Here is a 22,636-nt window from a genome sequence, read left to right on the forward strand (position 1 = left end):
CAAACTACCACCCCATTCTCATTCTCCCATTCCTCTCCAAAGACGTGTTGTCGCCTCCTAAATCTGTGTCCATCTTTCCTGCAATTCCATGTTTGAATCCTTCAAATCAGGTTTCTGCCCCTGCCACAGTACTGAAGCTGCCCTTATCGAAGTCCTTGGTTTAGTGTGTGTGTGTGTCTGTCTCACACTGGTAGTGGTGCTTGGTTTAGTGTGTGTCATACTGATACTAGCCTGATGTGGGGGGGTGTGTGGGTGTGTGTGTCATGCTGCTACCGGCCCCAGGGGAGGAAGGTAGTGTGTGTGTGTCACTTTGATACCAAGGTGGGGGGGTGGGGGTTGAGGGTTGGGGGTTGGTTCTGCATTTAGGCTCGCTGTGTGTGTCCCACTGATGATAGTCCTGGTTTCAAATCTTGGGAGTGAGCTTCAAACTGATGCCATTTGGCATGTGTCTCACAGTTGGCTTTGGATTTGGTGGTATTGTGCTGTTCTTGTTTACTAGTGCTGCTTGTGAAATGTACTTAACACTCCAGTTCACTCGTACTTTGCTCACTAAGTGTGTGTTTCATTGCAATTGTGCTAAAGCGAAGCGTCTTTCAACCTATTTTGCTTCTGTAAAGTAGTGTTGTTACACATTGACTTCAGTTGTGTAGAACGATGATGTGAGTTTTTTTCAGCGTTCAATTTGGAATTTTTTTGAGATTGAATGTTATCCATTTGAATGTTGGTAATTGGTTTTGTTACAATACTCTGACAAATGCACATGTAGCTCAAGAAAGGAGATCAATGTCTTAAGAAGTAATTGTGTTCTTGTTTTTTTGCCACCAGAAAGAGTGCTTGGTCATGATCAGCATTAACCAGCCTCGAACGCTGTTTGAATGTGATTTCAGTCTGCAGCTGCTGTGGGAACAGCTTTCATCATAAGCTGTCTTCTTGTAGAAATGGAAAATAAAAAGGAACCTCCCTACTTTAATGAGGATAATTCTGGACCTCTAAGTTATAAACTCCCGTTTTATGAGACAATGGAGCTTTTCATTGAAACCCTCACAGGAACGTGTTTTGAACTCCGAGTGTCCCCTTTCGAGACAGTGATTTCCGTGAAGGCCAAAATTCAAAGACTAGAAGGTATAGATTTTTTTTCCATTCATTTGATCAAATGCTCTTGGTTTCTCTTTGTGAATCTGGCAGGTTGCTTTTTCCCAAACCTTTCCTGAGAAATATATGTAAACAATTTTACAACACCAAGTTATAGTCCAACGATTTTATTTTTAATCCCACAAGCTTTCGGGGGCTTTCCCCTTCCTCAGGCGGTGTGGAAATTGTCATTTCCACACCGCCTGAGGAAGGGGAAAGCCCCCGAAAGCTTGTGGGATTAAAAATAAAATCGTTGGACTATAACTTGGTGTTGTAAAATTGTTTACAATTGTTAACCCCAGTCCATCACCGGCATCTCCACATCGAGAAATATATGGGTTATAGAGCAAGGCTGCAGTGAAATGGAATAAGTTGAGGAAAGGCTGGTTCAAAACTGGATAATGCCTTTGATTGTTGTTGGTTATTTAGTAAAGGCTGGGTAGGTGATCAACCTCGGAACACAAAGATTCTCTTACAACCTTCAACTCAGTCAGCATGCTCAGTAGGTGTGTTTAGTATAGTCACACTACGCTTCAGATAAATCTCACTTAAACTAATATGCTGCATGTGTCAGACTTGCCCCAAATTGCTCCCAATGCTATTGTTGTTTGACTCAAAATGTTTTCACAGTTTCAGTAGACAGATCAACCACTACGCTTCACTGAAATGCTAGTGACTACTGAACCGTGGGTGGCATTTTGTCATGGTGGAGTAACTCACACCTGAGTCACATTGGGGATGAAAACCTTCACTTCTGGCAAAGAAACTTGCAGTTCACACTGAGTTAACTTAAAATAATGGAGTGTGTGTGTGTCATCCTGGAGGGCAGAACAACTTCAAACTGCTCTTCACTATTCCCCTCCGATCATCACCCACTGCAAAATCCATCCTTACCTCTGACGTGAAATACAAGGAGCTCATGGACCTCTTTGTCTAAAATCAAAGGCCTCCACTGACCAGGGTCTCTTCCCCATCCCCCAACCCATTCCATACCTTCTCCATGACACCCTGAAACTTGTTGCATCTATGAAGCCCACCATGTATCCCTTGACTCCCTCCCGTCTTGGCTTCTGATCCCCAAATTCCCTTCCTTGGTCCGACGCTTGCTGATATCATCAATCTGTTCCTGTCCTCCAGCATGGTGTCTACATCTTTCAGAATTGTCAACCTCCTCAAAAAAAAACTCTGCAGCCCTTGATTCTCTTCAACCACCACCTTAATTCCAACATTCTCTTTCTTCCCAAAATCCTGGAATATGGAACTGCCTCACAATTACTCTTCCATCACTCCCATTCTGAGCCCTTCCAATTCACAGAAATCATGTTCCAGTTTAACGTGATATAACTGTTAACAGATTTCAGTCAGTTTGCCCATGACTGATGCTGCTCAATTCAAATACAAACATCATCTTTGCTTTGGTGATTTGGCAACTTTTTTGAATTTAACAAGTTATTTAAATCTGATAGTAATTTTTTGAAAGTACTTTGTCTTCAAATCAGGGGGTCTATCTGAATCCTTTGACAGGAAATAGTCAGGTCTCATAGCTTCTGTAGCGGGTGAGAAAAGACAAAGAACTGTTGCATAACAATGTTATTTGCATCGTGGTTTAGCACAGCAGTTGTGTACTATTTATTTCCTACTCAACAAGGAGCTAGCAAAGCTCAACTGTTGAAATTCTACAATAGTGTTATTGTCATCTTCTGAAGCCAGGGAGGAGCGAGTGCCTGAGGACATGTGATGTAGCATTAGCTAAAATAAACCGGAGAGAGTTCTCTGGGCACACCACTAATTTACCTAAATATCTAGGCAAATGAAATTCTCTTACAGACACAGGGAGTTAGGACTGGCCTATGAGAGTAATCTGAAACCCAGAAGTCAAAGATAACTAAAGCAAAAAATAAAAGCAAAGAAACCCAAAAGTGTGATTGGTGGTTAGGGAGGTCCTCAGTATATAAATTACTAAAAATATAGATATATCTATCCTAATCTTTGCCATGCCTATGTAATCTGAATTATCTGTGTCCATTCACATGCGCATTTTTACTGCCGTCCTGGCCCTGAGCCCATTCTATCTCCCCCTTTTCTTTCTCCTTTCTTGACCCCTCTTCTCTCCTTTTCTCCTGTCTCCTCTCCGTCCCACCGCTCAGTCATGCCAACTTTCATTTCTTCCCTTTCAGGTACTTTCCCCTCCCTATCCCAACCCTTCACTATTCCTCTGCCTACCTACTCTACTGCCACTGTCCCAAGCTTGAATCCTCTTGAATAACCCTCCTGCCTCTCTTGGCATTCTCTGAGGCACCCATTATTGTCGTCTTAGGAGCAGCAGCTCCAACTGCTCCATCCTCCTCCCTCGCCGACCTTCTCGTCCAGCGAGTCCGCTGGGGGCTAATCTCACAGCCCCCATTACCCCATCCACCACTGCCAGCGATCAACCATCGCCCCTCTCTGCATTTCCCTCCAGAATGTCCATTCACTCACGAGGAAGGCCCTTGCCCTCCATGACCTTATTGTGGATGATTGCATTGACATCATGGCTTTGACTTACTTGAAAATTGGCTTACAAGTGGCAAAGCCTCGTTCATTATTTAAGCCTCTTCGCCTGGTAATACTTTCCACCATCTGCCCTGCCCAAACTGTTGCAGTGACAGTTTGGACCTTATCACCAAATCACACTTTGGTCTCTTCCCCCAACACCTCTGGCACTTTCTCCTCCTTCGAGCACCTCACCTTGTTCCACCCCTCTCCCTATAAAATCCTCGTACTCTACTGGGCCCCAAGCTCCACCGCAAGTTTCTCACTGAGAGATCCTTACCCCTTTCCTCCCTCCGCCCCTGCACTGAGCGACGATTCATCCTCGATGATTTCAATCTCCATCTCAACTCACCTTGGCCTCCTCTGATTTCACCGCTGTCCTGTCCTCCCTTAACCTCTCTCTGTATTTAAATTCTCCTACCCATATTCGTGGCCAGCGCCTCGACCTTACCATCTTAGGTGACCTCTCTACTCCTATCATCTTGATCACAGACAAGGCCATCTCTGATCACTCCCTTGTATCTCTCATCCCCCTTCCCACCCCACTTCTTTCTGCGTCCGACCTGGAATAACTCCTCCAAGTCACTGACAACCGCACTTGCAAATTTCCAACTGTCTGCCCCTTGGCCCTCCGTTAGCTGCGATGCTTCTGCAGTTATGGATCTGCTCAATAATTCCATCTCTGTCTTTGATGCCCTTGTCCCCAGTAGATCCTTTCCCTTTCCCATTCCAGTTAATCCCTTGGTATGGCCCCCACCTGCGCTCCCTTAAGTCTAAGGGGATACAGATTTGAATGTAACTGCTGCACTGCTTCTTTAATCATCCATCGCCAGATCTGGCTGGACTACATCAAGCACTATCAGGCCTTGCTCTCTTCTGCTAACAATGCTCACTACTCCAGGATCATCCTGAAATCCAAAGATACCCCCCCCCCCCCACCAGGCTTCTTTTCTTCACTGCCAACAATCTCCTTAAACCCCTGCCCCCTCCACCCTCACCTCCAGGAGCTCCTGAACATTTACCTGAGGAAGGAGGAAGCCTCCGAAAGCTTGTGAAGTTAAAATAAAATTGCTGGACTATAACTTGGTGTTGTAAAATTGTTTACAATCCAGCAAGTGCGAGGAGCTCATGAACTTCTTTGTCCCTATGATTGGATCCATCCTTCAGCTGGCACCCCTCTGGCCCGCCAAGCCAAATCTCCCCACAATGTTCCACCAGCCCTAGCCCTAAACTCGTGTATTTCTCTAGCTTCTCCTATCTCCCCTTATGCACTTTCCGAGCTCATCTTGTCTACGAGACCCTTCCTCACTCGACCCCATTCCCAAAATTGCTGACTACCCAACTTTCCTTCCTGGCCCCTGTGCTAGCTGACATTGTAAATGGTTTCTCCTCCTCAGGTACCGTCCCCCTCCCTTTCACCGCCATCATCACCCACCTCCTAAAAATTTCCTCTGTCTTGCAAACTATCACCCCATCACCAACCTTCTATTCCTCTCCAAAGTCCTTGAATGTGTTGTCGCGTCCCAAATCCATGACCACCTATCGACAAGTCCATGTTTGAATCTCTCCAATCAGGTTTCCATCCGTCCCACAGCACTAAAATAGGCCAAATGACGTTCTCTGTGACTATGACCGTGATGCACTATTCCTCTTCATCCTTCTTGACCTCCCTGCAGTCTTTGAAAGGGTTGACCATACTGTCCTCCTCCAATGCCTCTCATCCATTGTCCAGCTGAAGGGAACTGCCCTGGCTTGTTTCCACTCTTACCTATCCAATTGTAGTCAGAGCATCTCCAGCAATGACTTCTCTTCCCACCCTGCACTGTTATGTCTGGCGTCCCCCAAAGATCTATCCTTGGACCCCTCCTCTGTCTGTGTGATGTCCAACGTCTAGTCGTGGATGAGCCACAATTTTCTCTTCAGCTGCTACCACAATCTCTCGCCACCGATTCCAACCCCCTCCCCACAGCACTGTCTCAGGTTGAAGCCGACTATTTGCAACCTCGACGTTATATTTGACCCTGAGCTCAGCGTCTGACCCCATATCCTCTCCATCACAAAGACATGCTACTTTCTCCATAGCATCGCCCATCTGCTCTCCTGACCGGCCTCCCATCTTCCACCCTCCATAAACTTCAGCTCATCCAAAACTGCTGTCCATATCCTAACTCGCACCAAGTCCAGTTCATACATAACCCCTGTGCTCGCTGACCTACATTGCCTTCCCGCCTCGTAACGTTTCCAATTTAAAATTCTCATCCTCTTGTTCAAATCTCTTCGTGGCCTTGTCACTCTCCTGCTCTGTAACCTCCTTCAGCCCTACAACCCTCCGAGATCTCTGCGTTCCCCCAACTCTGGCTTCTCGTGCATCGTCCACTCCCTTTGCCCTACCATTTAGCCGTCTAGGCCCTAAATTTAAAACGAATAAAGAAAGAAAGAACCTGCATTTATATAACGGCTTTCATATCCTCAGAATGTTGAAAGCGCTTCACAGCCAATGAACTACTTTAGGACTGTTGTATCATCGGCATTGGCGACAGCCAATTCATGCACAGACTAACAGCTGAGATACAACGTTTGAAATGTAATGCCAAGCAGCGATTAGAGGCAAAAAGATTGCTCATGGTACAGTTGGATACTGCGATGTGAGAATGACAATATAGAAGGGGTGAGATTCGCTAGTCCAGTGGCCTTTTCTCATCCTTGTCGCTTACATTTTTACACAACTCTGAGCACAAGAACCGGGGGGAGCTGAGGATAATTTTTTTTTAACACAGCGGGCTGTTATGATGTGGAATGCACTGCCTGAAAGGTTGGTGGAAGCAGATGCAGTAGTAACTTTTGAAAGGGAATTGGATAAATACTTGAAAAGAAAATATTTGCAGGGCTATGGGGACAAAGAACAGGGGAGTGGGACGAATTAGATAGCTCTTATAAAGAGCTGGAACAGGCACGATGGGTCGAATGGCCGCCTCCTGTGCTCTATGATTCTAACTGTCAAACAGTGTTAGGATTTTGTCCAGTTCAAAACAGTTATATTAATGCCGTTATAATATTCCAGTACTGATATTCAGCAAGTCTTACAACGATTGCATTAGTAGAACAGCTGACTTCAGAGAATTGGGGGGGTGGGGGGGGAGGGAATGACAACTACGGTCAGAATTCCTTCTCCTTGTAACTTAGAAATGCATTTATTTCATTTAGAAATTGTTCTTAGTTTGACTGTTGAATGAACTTTACTGACTTGTTTTCAGAAATTCTATTTCTTGCTGTAGATTCTTGTTGCATTTTAATGTCAAATCTTGTTGGGAAAATTTGACTCAGAACAATTCTGCTGTGCATCATTTCCAAATTCAAAGCACTGAGTACTCAATTTTATAATCTAAGTTTTATGCATTCAGCTGTGCACTAGAACAAACCAGCAACGAATGTTTATTTGAACAAGCAAATACTGAATTCTGTACATTAGCATAAACCCATTTTTCTATTTTCTGGAGGTCTGGGCTGCTTAAAAGAAAGAAAGACTTGCATTTATATAGCACCTTTCATGACCTCAGGACGTCCCAAGGCGCTTTACAGCCAATGAAGTATTTTTGAAGTGTAGCCACTGTTGTAATGTAGGAAACGCGGCAGCCAATTTACGCACAGCAAGGTCCCACAAACAGCAATGTGACAATGAACAGATGATCTGTTTTTAGTGATGTTAGTTGAGGGATAAATATTGGCCAGGACACCGGGAAGAACTTCCCTACTCTTCTTCGAATAGTGTTATGGGAGCACTCCCTCAGTACTGCACTGGCGTATCAACCTAGATTTTGTGCTCAAGTCCCTGGAGTGGGGCTTGAACCCATAATCTCTGACTCAAGTGAGCGTGCTACCACTGAGCCACGGCTGACTGCTTACTTTCACCCCTTGCCCTTAATTTATTACTTTCTTTGTTTAGAGTTTTGTGTTTTTCTCTAGAACTGTGCTACCTCGTGAATCTTGTGCTCAGAGTTCCCATTGTGCAGCAGGCTCTGCTGAATGCTTCCAAATCACTGTGGGCCCATAGACCGGGCTGACCACACACCCTGCTATATGGGCACTTGTAGCTTTTTAGAATAAGCAGTGCTAAGGGCCAACTTTGATCACTAATGAATAGCATAATAATTGCAAGGTTTTTTTTTTAAAAAGAATTTTGACTTCAGCCATGAGTGGAATTTTATTTCTCCCTTTCTCCTTCCCCATTCACCTTATGTACGTTTGTATCATATAACCTGTAAAATATAATAGGTTTTTTTAATCTAACGCAATGGGAAATCGATTAGTTTGTATTAAAAACAGAATATGTTGGAAAGGCACAGCTAGCCCATCAGCATCTGAAAGAGAAAGATAAGGACATTTCATCAGAAATAGTAGCTTTATTTCAGATTTGATTTTTTTAAAAAAAATTCCTACGTTAAATTTGCTATTTATACCTATGATTTATTTCTTGAAAGCATTATTTATTTGTTAGGTTGTAGCTTCTTGACCTGATTTAAAAGCTTGCTGCAGAAATCTGTAAGACACCTGTATTTTTTGGAAATGCTTTTTATTCTCTGCCTTTTTATATAGTGTTTGCAACTTAATCTCATGTTTCTGTTTTTCTTCCCTGATGTGCTTTTATTATTTATGGTTCACTCAATACTTAGTTGCAAACTCATTTACATTGCCATAGATTTAATTTGCATTTTACTGCAGAGAGCTTTCTATCTAGTCGTATAATTTCTGTAATGACAGTGGCTACAGTCAGATTATTAAAAATTAATTCTCGGGATGTGGGCGTCGCTGGCAAGACTGGCATTAATTGCCCATTTCTAGTTGTCCTTGGGAAGGTGATGGTGAGCCGCCTTCTTGAACCGCTGCAGTCTGTGTGGTGAAGGTACTCCCACAGTGCTGTTGGGTAGGGAGGTCCAGGATTTTGACCCAGTGATGATGAAGGAATGGCGATATATGTCCAAGTTGAAATTGTGTGTGACTTGGAGGCGATCCTGGAGGTGATGGTGTTCCCTTGCACCTGCTACCCTCGGCCTTCTAGGTGGTGGAGGTTGGGGGTTGCTGCAACTTGTAGATAGTCCACACTGCAGCCACGTGTGCCGGTGGTGGAGAGAGTAGACGTTTGAGGTGGTGGATGGGCTACCGATCAAGCGGACTGCTTTGTCCTGGATGGTGTTGAGCTTCTTGAGTGTTGTTGGAGCTGCCCCCATCCAGGCAAGTGGAGAGTATTCCATCACACTCCTGACTTGTGCCTTGTAGGTAGTGGAGAGTTAGGAGGTTAGTCACTCATCACAGCCTCTGACCTGCTCTAGTAGATTTGGCATTTACATGGCTGGTCCAGTTAAACTTCTGGTCAGGTCACTGGTAATCCCCAGGATGGTGAAGGTGAAGGATTTGGTGATGGTAATGCCGTTGAATGTCATGTGGAGGTGATTGGGTTCTCTCTTGTTGGAGATGGTCATTGCCTGGCACTTGTGTGGTGCAAATGTTACTTGCCACTTATCAGCCCACGCCTGGATGTTGTCCAGGTCTTGCTGCATGTGGGTACGGACTGCTTCGTTACCTGAGAAATTGCGAATGGAGCTGAGCATTGCAATCATCAGAGAACAGCCTTACTTCTGACATTATCATGGAGGAAGGTAATTGATGAAGCAGCTAAAGATACTTGGGCCTACGTCACTGCCCTGAGGAACTCCTGCAGTGATGTCCTGGGGCTGAGATGATTGGCTTCCAACAACCACAACCATCTTGCTTTGTGCCAGGTATGACTCCGGCCAATGGAGAGTTTTTCCTCTGATCCCCATTGATCAATTTTACTAGAGCTGCTTGATGCCACACTTGGTCAAATGCTGCCTTGATGTCAAGGGCAGTCACTCACCTTTGGTATTCAGCTCTTTTGTCCATGTTTGGACCAATGCAATAATGAGGTCTGTCTTCGAGTGATCCCGCAACCTCCACCACCTAGACGGACAAGGGAACACCATCACCTCCAGGATCGCCTCCAAGTCACACACAATTTCAACTTGGACATATATCGCCATTCCGTCATCATCACTGGGTCAAAATCCTGGATCTCAACAGCACTGTGGGAGCACCTTCACCACACAGACTGCAGCGGTTCAGGATCCCAAACTGAGCATTGGTGAACAGGTTATTGGTGAGTAACTGCTGCTTGATAGCACTATTGACGACACCTTCCATTACTTTGCTGATGATTGAGAGTAGGCTGATAGGATGGCAATTGACTGGGTTGGATTTGTCCTGCTTTTTGTGGACAGGAGATATCTGGGGAATTTTCCACGTTATTGGGTAGATGCCAGTATTGTAGCTGTTCTGGAATAGCTTGGCAAGGGGTGCGGCTAGCTCTGGAGCACCGGTCTTCAGTACTGTTGGGACCTGTAGCCTTTGCTGTGTCCAGTGCATTAAGCTGTAGGTACGTGGAGCGAATCGAATTGGCTGGAGATTGGTATCTGTGATGGTGGGGATGTCAGGAGGAGGCCAAGAAGGATCATCCACTCGGCACTTCTGGCTGAAGATGGTTGCAAACACTTCAGCCTGGTCTTGTGCACTCGCGTGCTGGGCTCGGGCATCATTGAGGATGGAGATGGTCACGGAGCCTCCTCCTCTCATTAGTTGCTTAATTGTCCACCACCATTCATGACTGGATGTGGCAGGTCTGCAGGGCTTTGATGTGATCCGTTGGTTGTGGGATCGCATAGCTCTGTCTATAGCATGCTGCTTCCGCTGTTTAGTATCGCATATAATCCTTGTATATGTAGCTTCACCAGGTTGGCACCTCACGTTCAGATACGCGTGTTACCTCATGTTCAGAGACGCTTGGTGCTGCTTCTGGCATCCTCTTCGATACGCCTCATTGAACCAGGGTTGGTCGCCTGGCGATGGAGGAGTCTGGGATGTTGGCTGATAGCCATACTCACAGAATGATACCTATGTAAGGCTGTTGCTTGACTAGTCTGTGGGACAGCTCTCCCAACTTTGGCACCAGTGCCCAGATGTTAGTGAGGAGGTCTTTCAGTGTCACCGAGGCTGGGTGTCTTTCATCATTGCTGATGCCTAGGTCGCAGCTGAGTGGTCCATCCGGTTTTAATGAATTAGATGACTTGTGACCATTTTATCTAGACATTCAATACACTCTGGGTTAATAGAACATGTCTATTTTTCCATAGGTATTCCCATAGCACAGCAACATTTAATCTGGAACAACCTGGAACTGGAGGATGAATACTGTTTACACGACTACAAGTAAGCTGAGGTCACTTGAAAAATACAGCCCCTCCCGGGTTTCTCTCTAACTGAACTCTCAACATAATAAGTTGAAGCTTTTTTTAAAAAGCGCTGCTAACGGTGAACATTGTTACAGCAGAGCCAAGATCAGCGTTGTGATTTCGTCATTCCACTGACTTTTTAAATTCTGTTTCTGGCCCTGAATTGCAAAACACTTGCAGCAAGCCCAGAGGTCTGTGTTGTAATGAGACAGACTACCCATCTGTTCTCTGCTACAAAAATGTGACTATGTAAAAGCAGCACCAAGGGTTTGTGAATTTTGCCAGTTGCTGCTTAAGGTTTTTAAAAAAATTTTTTATATATCTGGTTTATTGTAACTATGTTCAAGCAAACCACTTGCTACTGGATCAACTAGTGCATTGTAATGTGCATCAGAAGTTACCATCAGTTTATCACAGTTTGCTGTCTTCTATTTGCAGTATATCAGAAGGTTGTACTCTTAAACTGGTGCTCGCAATGAGAGGGGGACCTATAAATACCAGAAGGGGTAAGTAGAATGCCAACCATCTGAACTTTAGAAGAAAATTGAATTCTTTTTTCCCTCTTGTTGCTTCTCAGCTCTGTGCCTCTTTCTTCAGCCAGCATGGTGCAACCATGGATGGTGGACTTCCCCCATGGCTGTTGATGCAACGGCACAATTGACTGGCAGGAAATGTGTGCTTTTTGTTTGTTTTTCTTCTCAACTGAGATCCAGTCCCTCGGTTTTACAGAGAAACAGGTGAGAACTGATGGAGTTTATTCAACTGAGGGAGTTGAGTTCTATTGATACGCAGCTGCGGGGTCAAATTTCCAACCCTTTGGGAATTGGTACTTACTTCCTTGTGTTAGTAGGGAACTGCTCCTGCACCCACCACACTCCGAGTCTGTTTGAATGGGTTAGCGTTGGATTAAAAATAGGAACAGGAGTGGGCCATTCAGCTGCTCGAGTCTGTAGCCCCATTCAGTTAGATCATGGCTGATCTGTATCTTAACTCCATCTACTCACCTTTGTACCACAACCCTTTAATACCCTTGCTTATAAAAATCTATCAATCGCAGTTTTGAAATTTTCATTTGACCCCCAGCCTCAACAGCTTTTTGGGGGAGAGATTTCCAGATTTCCACCAACCTTTGTGTGAAGAAGTGTTTCCTGACATCACCCCGGAACAGCCTAGCTCTAACTTTAAAGTTATGCCTCCTTGTTCTGGACTCCACCACCAGAGGAAATAGTTTCTCTCTATCTACCCTACCAAATCCTTTAATCATCTTAAACACCTCAATTAGATCACCCCTTAATTTTCTATACTGAAGGGAATGCAAGCCAAGTCCATGCAACCTGTCCTCATAATTCAACCCTTTTAAACTGAACACACTGGGTAAGTTTCATTTTAATATAAAATCCTCCATTGTTGCTGGGTCAAAATCCTGGAACTCCCTCTCTAACAGCACTGTGGGAGAACCTTCACCAGACGGACTGTAGCTGTTCAAGAAGAAAGCTCACCACCACCTTCTCAAGGGCAACTAGGGCTGAGCAATAAGTGTGGGCCTTGCCAATTACACCCATATCCTGAGAATACATTTTTTTTAAAAAGTGCAAGGATCTTATGGATTTCTTTGCAAGATTAGGCTCTCTGCTTATTTGCCTCAACTTTCTCCTCCATGACACAAAACATTCTGTAGCGTCTCCCCTGTTTGCCCCTTAATCCTATTAGCAAACCCTTCTCCATGAGATCCATCAGCTGTCCCTTTCCATCCCCATGCTTGGCAACATTGTCAACCAGTCCCTTTCCACAAGTGTTGTTTCTTGCCCCTCCCCTCTTGCCAAAACTACTATCATCACCTTCCTCCTTAAAAGGTTCACTGTTATTTTTTGGAGTTTGTCGAACCTTCCCATATTTTGGCTCTCATTACCTCGGATCAGAATCTGAACTCCCCAAGCCTCCAAGATAATTTTTTGTTATCTTGTACTTCCATGGGATTCCACATCTACCACCTTTCTATCTCTACCTGTTTAATAGAGGCATTCAAAATCATGAAGAGTTTTGATGGAGTAAATAAGGAGAAACTGTTTCCAGTGGCAGAAGGGTCGGTAACCAGTGGACAAAGATTTAAGGTAATTGGCAAAAGAACCAGATGGGACATTAGTTTTTTTAACGCAGCGCGTTGTTATGATATGGAATGCACTGCCTGAAAGGCTGGTGGAAGCAGATTCAGTAATAACTTTGAAAAGGGAATTGGATAAATACTCGAAGGGGAGAAAATTGCAAGGCTGTCTGGAAAGGGCAGGGGGAGTAGGACTAATTGGATAGCTCTTTCAGAGAGCTGGTACAAGCACGATAGGCCAATGGCCTGCTTCTGTGCTGTAAGATTCTATGATTTCCCCCCCCCCCCCCCCCACCCCGAACTATGGATGAGCAGAGAGATTTAGTGTCCAAATACAGAAATCGCTAAAAGCTAGCGGATGGATACAAAACATAAAGGTACAAAATGGGTACAAAACAAAAAGGCTAATGGAATGTTGGCCTTTAGGGGTGGAAGTTACAATACAGTTGTACAGAGCTCTGGTTAGACCCCATCTGGAATACTGCATTCAGTTCTGGGCATCGTACTTTAGGAAGAACATTTTTGCGTTGGAGAGGGTGCAGCGCAAATTTACCAGAATGATACCGGGGTAAAAGGGTTAAATTATGAGGACAGGTTGGATAGACTAGGCTTGTATTCCCTCAATATCGAAGGTTAAGGGGTGACCTAATTAAGATGTTTAAGATGATTAAAGGATTTGAGAGGGTCGATAGAAATTATTACCTCTGGTTTGAAAGTCCAGAACAAAGAGACATAACCTTAAAATTAGAGCTAGTCTGCTCCGGGGTGATATTAGAAAGCATTTCCTCACGCAAAAGGTAATGGAAATTTGGAACTCTTCCTCCCCACTCCCCCTCCCCCCAAAAAGCTGTTGAGGCTGGGGGGGTCAACAGAATCAAGACTGGTAGATGGAGTCAAGATACAGATCAGCAATGATCTAATTGACTGGCGGAACAGGCTCGATGGGCTGAGTGGCCTCCTCCTGATCCTATGTTTCCCTCCCCGCTCCTGCTCCTAGCTGCACCTCAGATTTGGTCCAGAGGCGCAAAAGCTTATCATAGAATCTTATGCAGCACAAAAGGAGGCTATTCGGCTGGTTCTCTGAAAAATGCAATTAGTCCTTCGCCCTTGCTCTTTCCCCATAGCCCTGAAAATTTCCCCTTTAAAATATTGCTCAACCCTCCAAAATTCGACTTCCTCCGTACATTTAATTTGCCACCATGACCATTTCCTTCCCCTCCACAATGTTGCCTGCCTATGCCCATGCCCCTACCATTGAGCCAAGTGACAGCATGGCTGTGGTGGCACCCTTGCCTTTGCTCCTGTTCAAGCACACAATCTAGGCTGACACTTCAGTGGAGCAACGAGGTAGCCTTTGAGGTGAGACATTAAAACAAGGCTCTGTCTGTTTGACCAGCTGGATGTAAAAGATCTAATGGTGCTATTTGAATAAGAGCGAAAAGTCCTTGTTGTGTTCCTCAACCAGCACCATAAAAGCATGGCAGGAGAGGTGAGTCTTAAGAAGGTTTTCCAAGGCACTTATCTAATGACTGTTTGTGGGACCTTGTGCTCAAATTGGCTGCCACGCTTGCCTATGTAACAACAGTGACTACACTTCAATAATTCAGTGGTTGTGAAGCACTTTGGAACTTTGAGAACATGAATGGTGCTTTATTAATGCAAGCTCTTTCTTTACGTCATTCCCTCTGCCATCAAAATCCTAAGCCATGCTTTTATCACTTTGCAGCTGGACTTCAGCACTCTACTTGTTGGCCTCTCTACTTCTACCATTCATTAACAGTCACCCAGAATGCCATGACCTCGCCCTTGCACTAATTCCTGCATCCCTCTCGCCACTACCCTCGCCGAGTTTCTTGTCCTCACCTTCAAATCCCTTCGTGGTCTTGCCCCTCCGTACCTCCGTGACCTACTCCAGCCGCATACCCTTACACTACTGCTCCAGTCTTCCAACACTGCCCTACTTCTTCTTTCCCTGCCCCCTGTGCTCCACCACGTCAGCCGCTCCTTCAGCCATCTTGCCTTTGTCATCTCTGCCTTGCTACCTCCCTGCCTTGGAAAACCTTCTTAAGACCCACCTCTCCTGCCATGCTTTTATCCCGTCCTCACCCTTTTTCTCCCCCCACCTGCTATCCACTGCTTGTATGCACTCTTGGATGTCTCTGTACATAATGAGTGCTGTAGAAATGTAACTTATTTTCTAAACGTCTGGATGCAATTCACATCGAAACATAATTACCGTGCAAAATTGTAAATTACATTGATGTCATGTGAAGACCTTGTAACATAATTAGCATTCAGTTGTTCAAACTGCCCAAGACATAAAAGACATGCCTTTTCAAATACCAATTTGTGCCCTTTGCTGCTACAAGTACTTGATGTAACTATTGTGGTCCAGAATAAATATTTGTAAAGTGCAGTAAGTGGTTTATAATGTGGCCCAACTATTGTTTTGCTACAGCTGTCATTGTTAGCCATACCTAGTCCACATTACCAGGGATTGTGGGGGTGTGAATGACCACCTTCACTATGCCTTTCCCCAGTAGTAATGTTGACTTGTGCCACATCTGAGCTACAATGCCTAGGAATGAGATCGGGCTGCATATAGTTGGTTGTCTTTAATATTACACCTTAATGATCTGGAATGACTGTCTAGTGTTGCAAAACTTCTGCCCTCTTTTTATATGGTCCTTTTCTAAACTGGAGTTTGCAACTAACAGCATCAATGCTTTTGACTGTTCCTGAAATGCACTGTGTTAAATCTTTATGCTTGTGTAATATTTGGACAGATCGGCTGTGGAGTGACTGGTTTTGACAAGTTTGGGCCCCACAGAATCAATGCCAAGTAATTGATTACCTGCATAAAATAATGGAGAAGTTAATTAACAGGAGAATGAGAGGATTCAGTGTTCAAATCTGAACTTGTGCCCTGTGCCAGAAATTAATAGTGTGAAGCCCAATTACGTGTACATTGGTTCAGAGCATTTTTTAGAATCCCAATGCCTTTAATTTGATTGCTGCACTGTCTGAGGTGCCGTCTTTCTGATGAGACGTTAAAGCCCGTCTGCCCCCTCAGGTGGACATAAAAGATCCCATGGTACTATTTCAAAGACGAGCAGGGAGTTCTCCTCAGTGTCATGCTCAATATTTATCCCTCGACCAACATCACTAAAAACAGATTATCTGGTCGTTATTACATTGCTGTTCGTGGGGCCTTGCTGCCGTGTTTCCTACATTACAACAGTGGCTACACTTCAAAAGTACTTATTGGCTGTAAAGTGCTTTGGGACATCCTGAGGTTATGAAAGGCACTGTATAAATGCAAGTTCTTTCTTTCTTTAAATACTCTGGTTAGATGAATGCTGGCTTAAAGCACATCCTGTTTAAATGCACAGCTTCTGATGGACCTAAGCACTTAGAATTTTGCTTCACCAGCCCATTGCTCAATAAAATAGTTGCTACACTTAGCTGCCTTACCTATCTGCACTTACCGCTCTAATCAAACTCTTGCTGGGATTTCTTTAAAGCAGATCTTGGTGTGTAACCTAATGTTGTTCACCGTTTCCATACCTACACATCTGTGAAGTCCACACTACGTTTTCATTTACACCTGTTGTTAATATCTGTCATCAAATTGACATTTGAAACAAATACAAATTCTGACTGGCACTTGCACTAAAAGTATGTGCAAATAGTTGTTCGAATCAAGACTCGTACCACTATTTGCATAAACTTTTAATGCAAGAACCAGTCAGAATTGTTCCTAAACAGGATTTTCATAGACATGATTGGAAGTGAATGTGCTCAGATAGCCCAAAGAGTTCACATAAGGCCCTTTCGTGTTAGGTGAGTTCCATTATCCCGGTTGCATGGTGCTCCTGTAGTTGTTCTAATATAAAGCAACATGGAGGCCACATTTTGCAAGTTGTTGCTGGTTCTCCATTTAAGAATGTAAAACTGCAGAGCTGGATTTACCTCCCTCTTGCCAATGGGAATCTTGAGTTTCTAGCTGATAGCTGGGTTGACTGGAATACTAATCAGGTAAATTAAATGTGGGTGAGTGCTGCACGAAGATGGGGTGGGGGTCTCTGCTTCAATGCCACTTTTCTTCGATCTGTCTAAGCGCCATGATAGATAATGCCCTACAAGTGCATATTTCCCCTGTGCTACACACAATCCATCAGTGTTAGGTTCAGCAAATTGCGCTTTACTCAATTCAGCACTCTAATTTTAATCGGCATTCTAAATGCTGTTGTTTAAAATAAGAGTTCTAAATGTTTAAAGTGCTGATGGGCAGAATAGAAGTTTAATGTGCAATAACCCAAGGTGGCCTTTCATTCCAAGTCAGGAATTCTACTCCAGAAGGGAAGAGAGATAGCTAAACTTCAATGCCTTGCTTACAAAGGAAGTCCCGTGTGTATTTGTAGGTTAATAATCTTTGTTAACTCTTCAGGTTGTGGGAGCACGTGCAATTCCAGTTTATAGTTCAAATGCACCCACTGAAGCAGAATGCACTTATTTCAATGTTGCATTGGATAAATGTGCTTTCTGCTTTAATGTACGTCTTTAGGTGTCAAAAAAGATCTACCTTTGTTGCCTTCGTTGTCTAAGTCTTTGTACTGCTTTTGGTTGTTGTGTTAGTGTGAGATTGTACATTTTGGTCAAAGCCAGTAGTTATATTCTGAATGGCAGTCGACTCGATATTGTGGATGAGCAGAGGAACTTGGGGGGGGTTCTATAAAACCCGAAGGACACAGCTTGTGTACTGTATGCAGCATTGGGCCCATATTTTAGGAAGGATTTTGGGGGTTTAGAAAGGGAACAGCGCACATTCAATAAGATGCTGCCTGGTATGAGGAAATACAAATACGAAGAAAGATGGAGACATATTGAGGCTTTGTGCATTGGAACAATGCAGATTATGGGGCGATATGATGTGTTCAAAATTATGGAAGTATGGGATGGCGTAGAGAAGCAGACGGTTTCCTGTAGTTGAGGGGTCTAGAACAAGGGACCGTAAATACAAGAAGAGATTCAGAACAGAGAGCAAGAGAAACCTCTTCACACAGAGAGTTATGAGGCTGTGGAATTCACTTTCAGGGTTAGTGGTTGAGGCAGAAACTATGTCAACATTCAAGGTTAGATTAGATAAAATGGGATCAAGGAATATGTTAACAGGACAGATAGATGCAATTAGGACTATGCTTCTATGGAGGGTAAATGCTGACAGGATTGGTTAGGTTGAGTGGCTTGTTTCCGTGTTGTACCTTGTATGTCTTTCTCTGTTACGTTTTGAAGTGCTAAAATTGGGTGGTTGAGTTCAGCAATACAATGACGTCAGTACGTTGCTGTGTTGGACGTGCTCACGTGATGTAACTTGGACTAAACATTTATTTTAAGCCTGTTCATGAGCAGAGTAACTACTACAAATTATGCACATCTCTGGGTGAATCCTTGGGAATTGGTAAAGTAAACCATTAGCTTGCAAACAAGTTAACTTTAACTAGGTTCCAGCCAGAACAGGTGACTAATATTGTAATTATATAGCATTGTGTTGCGTTAAAATATTTCCACTTTATGTGAATCCATATTTTGTAGTTCCAATGGAAGATCCTACTAGGGATATGGCTGAATACATGGAGACCAGTCGAGATGACATCTGGGATAAGATCCCTTCCAATAAGCAAGTCACCTTTCTAGTGTATCGTGAAGGGGACCAGTTGAATTTCTTTCGAGTTGTAGATCGAGGGGATGGCACTTTAACACCACTCTCCGAGTCTCTGAGGTGTGTAGAAAACGATTAGACTGTAAAACCATATCACTGAAGTGAGGTTCATCTGTAATATTTAGCAAGTGTTTCTTGATTTGTTTGCATTAACTTTGAAGAAATATAGTTGTAACCAGGCATTGAATTGGTTTCCTTGGAGGAGGGGGATTATAAAAATTGAATGGATTTTAATTTTGGAAGGGGCAGGATTAATGTACCTTTTTTATTTGTTCTTGGGATGTGGGTGACACTAGTAAGGCAGTATTTATTGTCCATCCTTAGTGTGGGACTGAAGTCATGTTATAGGAGTGCCCTTCCCTGAAGGGCATTAGTGAACCAGTAGTTTTTTTACGACAGTCCGACTGCTTTCACTTTCTGACGCTGGGCCACGCATGACTAGATTTATTTCATTCAGTTTCACATGGTGGGATTTCAACACGCGGTTGCAAGTCCAGGACCACTCCGTACTTTACAGTCCTTTTCTGTACAATCTACATGGGTGTGAAAGAACTTTGCAATTGGTTTTCAGTGTCTGTTGCAGGTTAATTTTTAAAAACATTTTTTTTGATTTAAGTGGAGGTTCAGTGTTCAACCTGTACGCAGATGACGAAGATGATTCTGAGGAGTCTCCGTCTGGGCAGCAGATACTAGAGAATTCAATCACTATGAACAAAATGAAACTTTTGAAAGCAAAGATGGAAAATATGAACCTTAGTAAAAAGGTATTGTTGAAAGCGTCAGGATTTGCTGTACCATGCCCTCTGCATCTGTGGAGCTAATGCAGGAAAACTAGTTATTTATTAGAGCTTGTACCCTTTTAGAAACACATTAGTTATCTATCATTGCACCTTTTTCATGATTGACTAGACATGTTAAAGCCTGAGGCTAGACTAACTTAATGTCTTGTAGCTAACCATTAGTCATCTGGTTTGAGCTGAATGATCATAATTTTATTTAGGGTTGATACTATAGTAAAGGTAATAAACCGTAAAATTAACCAGATTGGACAGCCTTGAAGCAGCATCTATCAGGATAAAATTTTAAAATGCGTTCAAGGGTGGGAAAGGTGCTAATTGAGAAAGGAATAAGAGGTCCATATCCAGAGATATACAGGAAATTGGAAGCAAGTATAAAGGAAATGAGACAAGGTAGGGAATGAGGAAGCATATAAAGATTGATTAGCTAAAAACTAGTGAATAAGAATGGAGAAACAAATTGTATCAGGCATAAGATTAAATTCTTCATTTATAAACATAATGCCTGAAACATTGATATTACAAATGACCATTCTGAGGATAAAATGTCAAAGCAGTGGCTGAAGGGTTATAGCTGAATTTACTTCGGTTTGGGATGTCCCTGTAGGTGAATCGAGAACAGACTTTTTAAAGATGCTGTAAGCAAAGAACATAGGAACAGGAGTAGGCCATTTAGCTCCTCGAGCCTGTTCCACCATTCAATGAGATCATGGCTGATGTGTGACCTAACTCCATATACTCACCTTAGCCCCATATCCCTTAATACCTTTGGTTAACAAAAATCTATCAATCTCAGATTTAAAATGAACGATTAGCTAGCATCTTTGAGGAAGAGAGTTCCAAACTTCTACCACCCTTTGCGTGTAAGTGTTTCCTAACTTCACTCCTGAAAGTCCTGGCTCTAATTTTTAGGCTATGTCCTCTGGTCCTACCAGTGGAAATAGTTTCTCTCTATCCACCCTATCAGTTCCCCTTAATATCTTGAAATCTTCGATCAAATGACCCCTTAATCTCCTAAATTCTAGGGAATACAACCCTAGTTTGTGTAATCTTGCCTCGTAATTTAACCCTTGGAGTCCAGGTATCATTCTAGTAAATCTACACTGCACTCCCTCCAAGGCCAAGATATCCTTCCTAAGGTGCGGTGCCCAGACTGAACACAGTACTCCAGGTGTGGTCTAACCAGGGCTTTGTATAGCTGTAGCATAACTTCTACCCCCTTGTATTCTAGTCCTCTCAATATAAAGGCCAGTATTCCATATAGTTATTTTTTAAAAAAAATCTCTCCCTTAAATTGTTTCTAATTTAATATTCTTGGAAAAGTATGTTTTGAGTGATTTTGTATAACATTATTTGTCGTCTTCCCACAAAGCCCAAGAAGATTGCCAAGGTGAAGCCAAGGCCTCCCATGGCACCCAGACCTACCAGCAGTTCAATCACCGCGGCTCGTCACCGCCTTTTCCGGGTTCTCCCTCACAATGGCCAGCCTCTCAATCATACACTGTGTCTACCTCCTGTTGGTGATCAGCATCCAACTCTTTCGTACCATAACGCGCTGAGTCCCAATTTTGCTTCTGGCATTAGCTTAGCTCCGTCGTCTTCTAATGGCTTCCTGCTGAAGGAAGATGAAAACACTGACTTGACTCCTTTGCTCCAGAGTAATATCCCCTCTCCAGGCAGAATTCTGCAGGGAGAATTGAGAAACCCCCGGCAACAAAAAATTCTTCCACCGCTTATTTCTCAGGACTTCAGGGAAGCTCCAAGTATTTGTACGGATTTTGTAACCGATTGTGGAGCAGGTGGCTCACTGCTAAAATCCCCAGTCACGGAAGTGAGCCTTGCAGAAGAGAAAAGGGCACCTGACAATGCTGCTAATGTGCTTGCCTTGTCTGTAGATGCTGATCGAGCTGAAGAGGCCAACTTACTGAGCGAAATAGGACTTAAAACTTCACTGTACGAGCAGACCAAGAGCGAGACTAAGCCTGCGGAAAGGGATGCTGCGGAGCCAACCATTATTAGACCAGTTTTTCCGAACACGCTGGGATGTGTTCCAATGGAATCTGGGAAATCTAGCCTTGCTGAGTTAATTCCTAAGAAGGAAAAAGTGATGTCACCCAACCGATATCCTGCGCCAGTGTCTCATAATTCCTTAATTGCCCTCGCAGCTCAAAGACCCCCAAAGACATCTGACATAAATAGCCTAAGACCTCCTGCTTCACAACAGTTGCTGCACTCAGCTCAGGATAGTGGTGGTTTCCCCAATGTTTCACTGTCAAAGGCGGCCAGGTTTCGAGGACTCAAAGTAGATTCTCCTGGAAAGAAAGCAGATATCATTTCAAAAACGGAGGTGAGCGAGATGGCAAACAAAGCAGCAAAGGAGCCCTTGGGCTCTTCGAGAGACATTGGAATGTTTGCTTCGCTGGCACGAAGCACATCAAGGGACAGTGTGCAAAGTAACTGTGGGGCAAGCAGACAGCGGACAACTGGTATTGCACTACCTGCTAGCGTTCAAAATTTTCATGAAGAAATTTTTAGAAGCATTCCTTCACCAGATCGAGTTTCAAATGTATTTGTTGTAAGTGAATTCCACTTAGTTAATTTTTTTTGTGATTAGTTTGAGTGAATGTAATTATTTTACTGGCACAAACCACGAAGTGTAGCATAAGTTGCTCTCTCTAATTTGCACATCAAAAAACCTGTACAACGGTGAGACATAAGCACAAGGACTAATGCACTAAAAGTTTATTGGTTACCTCATGCCCATTATACAGTGCCACACTGTGTTCATATTGGTTAACCAAACGACAAATTATATTTTGATCTTTGTGGTGAATTTAACTAGTGCAGTTCTCTTTGAACTAATTTGTGGTTTCCTGAGCAGTTTGGGTGGTTGGCAGTTCATTGTATATGAAGTCCATAATACCTATGTGCCAAATAAGCTTCTCCCATCACTAATGTACACAAATTGATAAGAGTATGACCTCTACAGTGTATTCTCCAGCGGGATAAGCTAAGATTTCACAACTTTCTCTGCCAATTACCATTTTTTAAT

General features: G+C 43.6%; 1 protein-coding gene across 4 annotated transcripts in view; it reads left to right on the plus strand.

The window, feature by feature from the left end:
- Positions 1 to 22,636, plus strand: part of zfand4 (zinc finger, AN1-type domain 4) — a 52,114-nt gene that overhangs the window by 13,568 nt on the left and 15,910 nt on the right. For 2 of the 4 annotated variants that reach the window (XM_067972703.1, XM_067972702.1), the window contains exons 2-7: positions 826 to 1,122; positions 10,866 to 10,941; positions 11,403 to 11,470; positions 18,661 to 18,847; positions 19,404 to 19,551; positions 20,957 to 22,159. In XM_067972703.1, the coding sequence (XP_067828804.1) occupies positions 939 to 1,122; positions 10,866 to 10,941; positions 11,403 to 11,470; positions 18,661 to 18,847; positions 19,404 to 19,551; positions 20,957 to 22,159 (1,866 nt within the window). In that variant the 5' untranslated portion in view covers positions 826 to 938. Of the gene's footprint in view, positions 1 to 825; positions 1,123 to 10,865; positions 10,942 to 11,402; positions 11,471 to 11,561; positions 11,702 to 18,660; positions 18,848 to 19,403; positions 19,552 to 20,956; positions 22,160 to 22,636 lie in introns of those variants that run through there. The other 2 variants (XM_067972704.1, XM_067972705.1) reach the window with 2 other exon arrangements.

This window comes from Heptranchias perlo, chromosome 36, assembly GCF_035084215.1.
Source record: "Heptranchias perlo isolate sHepPer1 chromosome 36, sHepPer1.hap1, whole genome shotgun sequence".
NCBI classification, from domain to species: Eukaryota; Metazoa; Chordata; class Chondrichthyes; order Hexanchiformes; family Hexanchidae; genus Heptranchias; species Heptranchias perlo.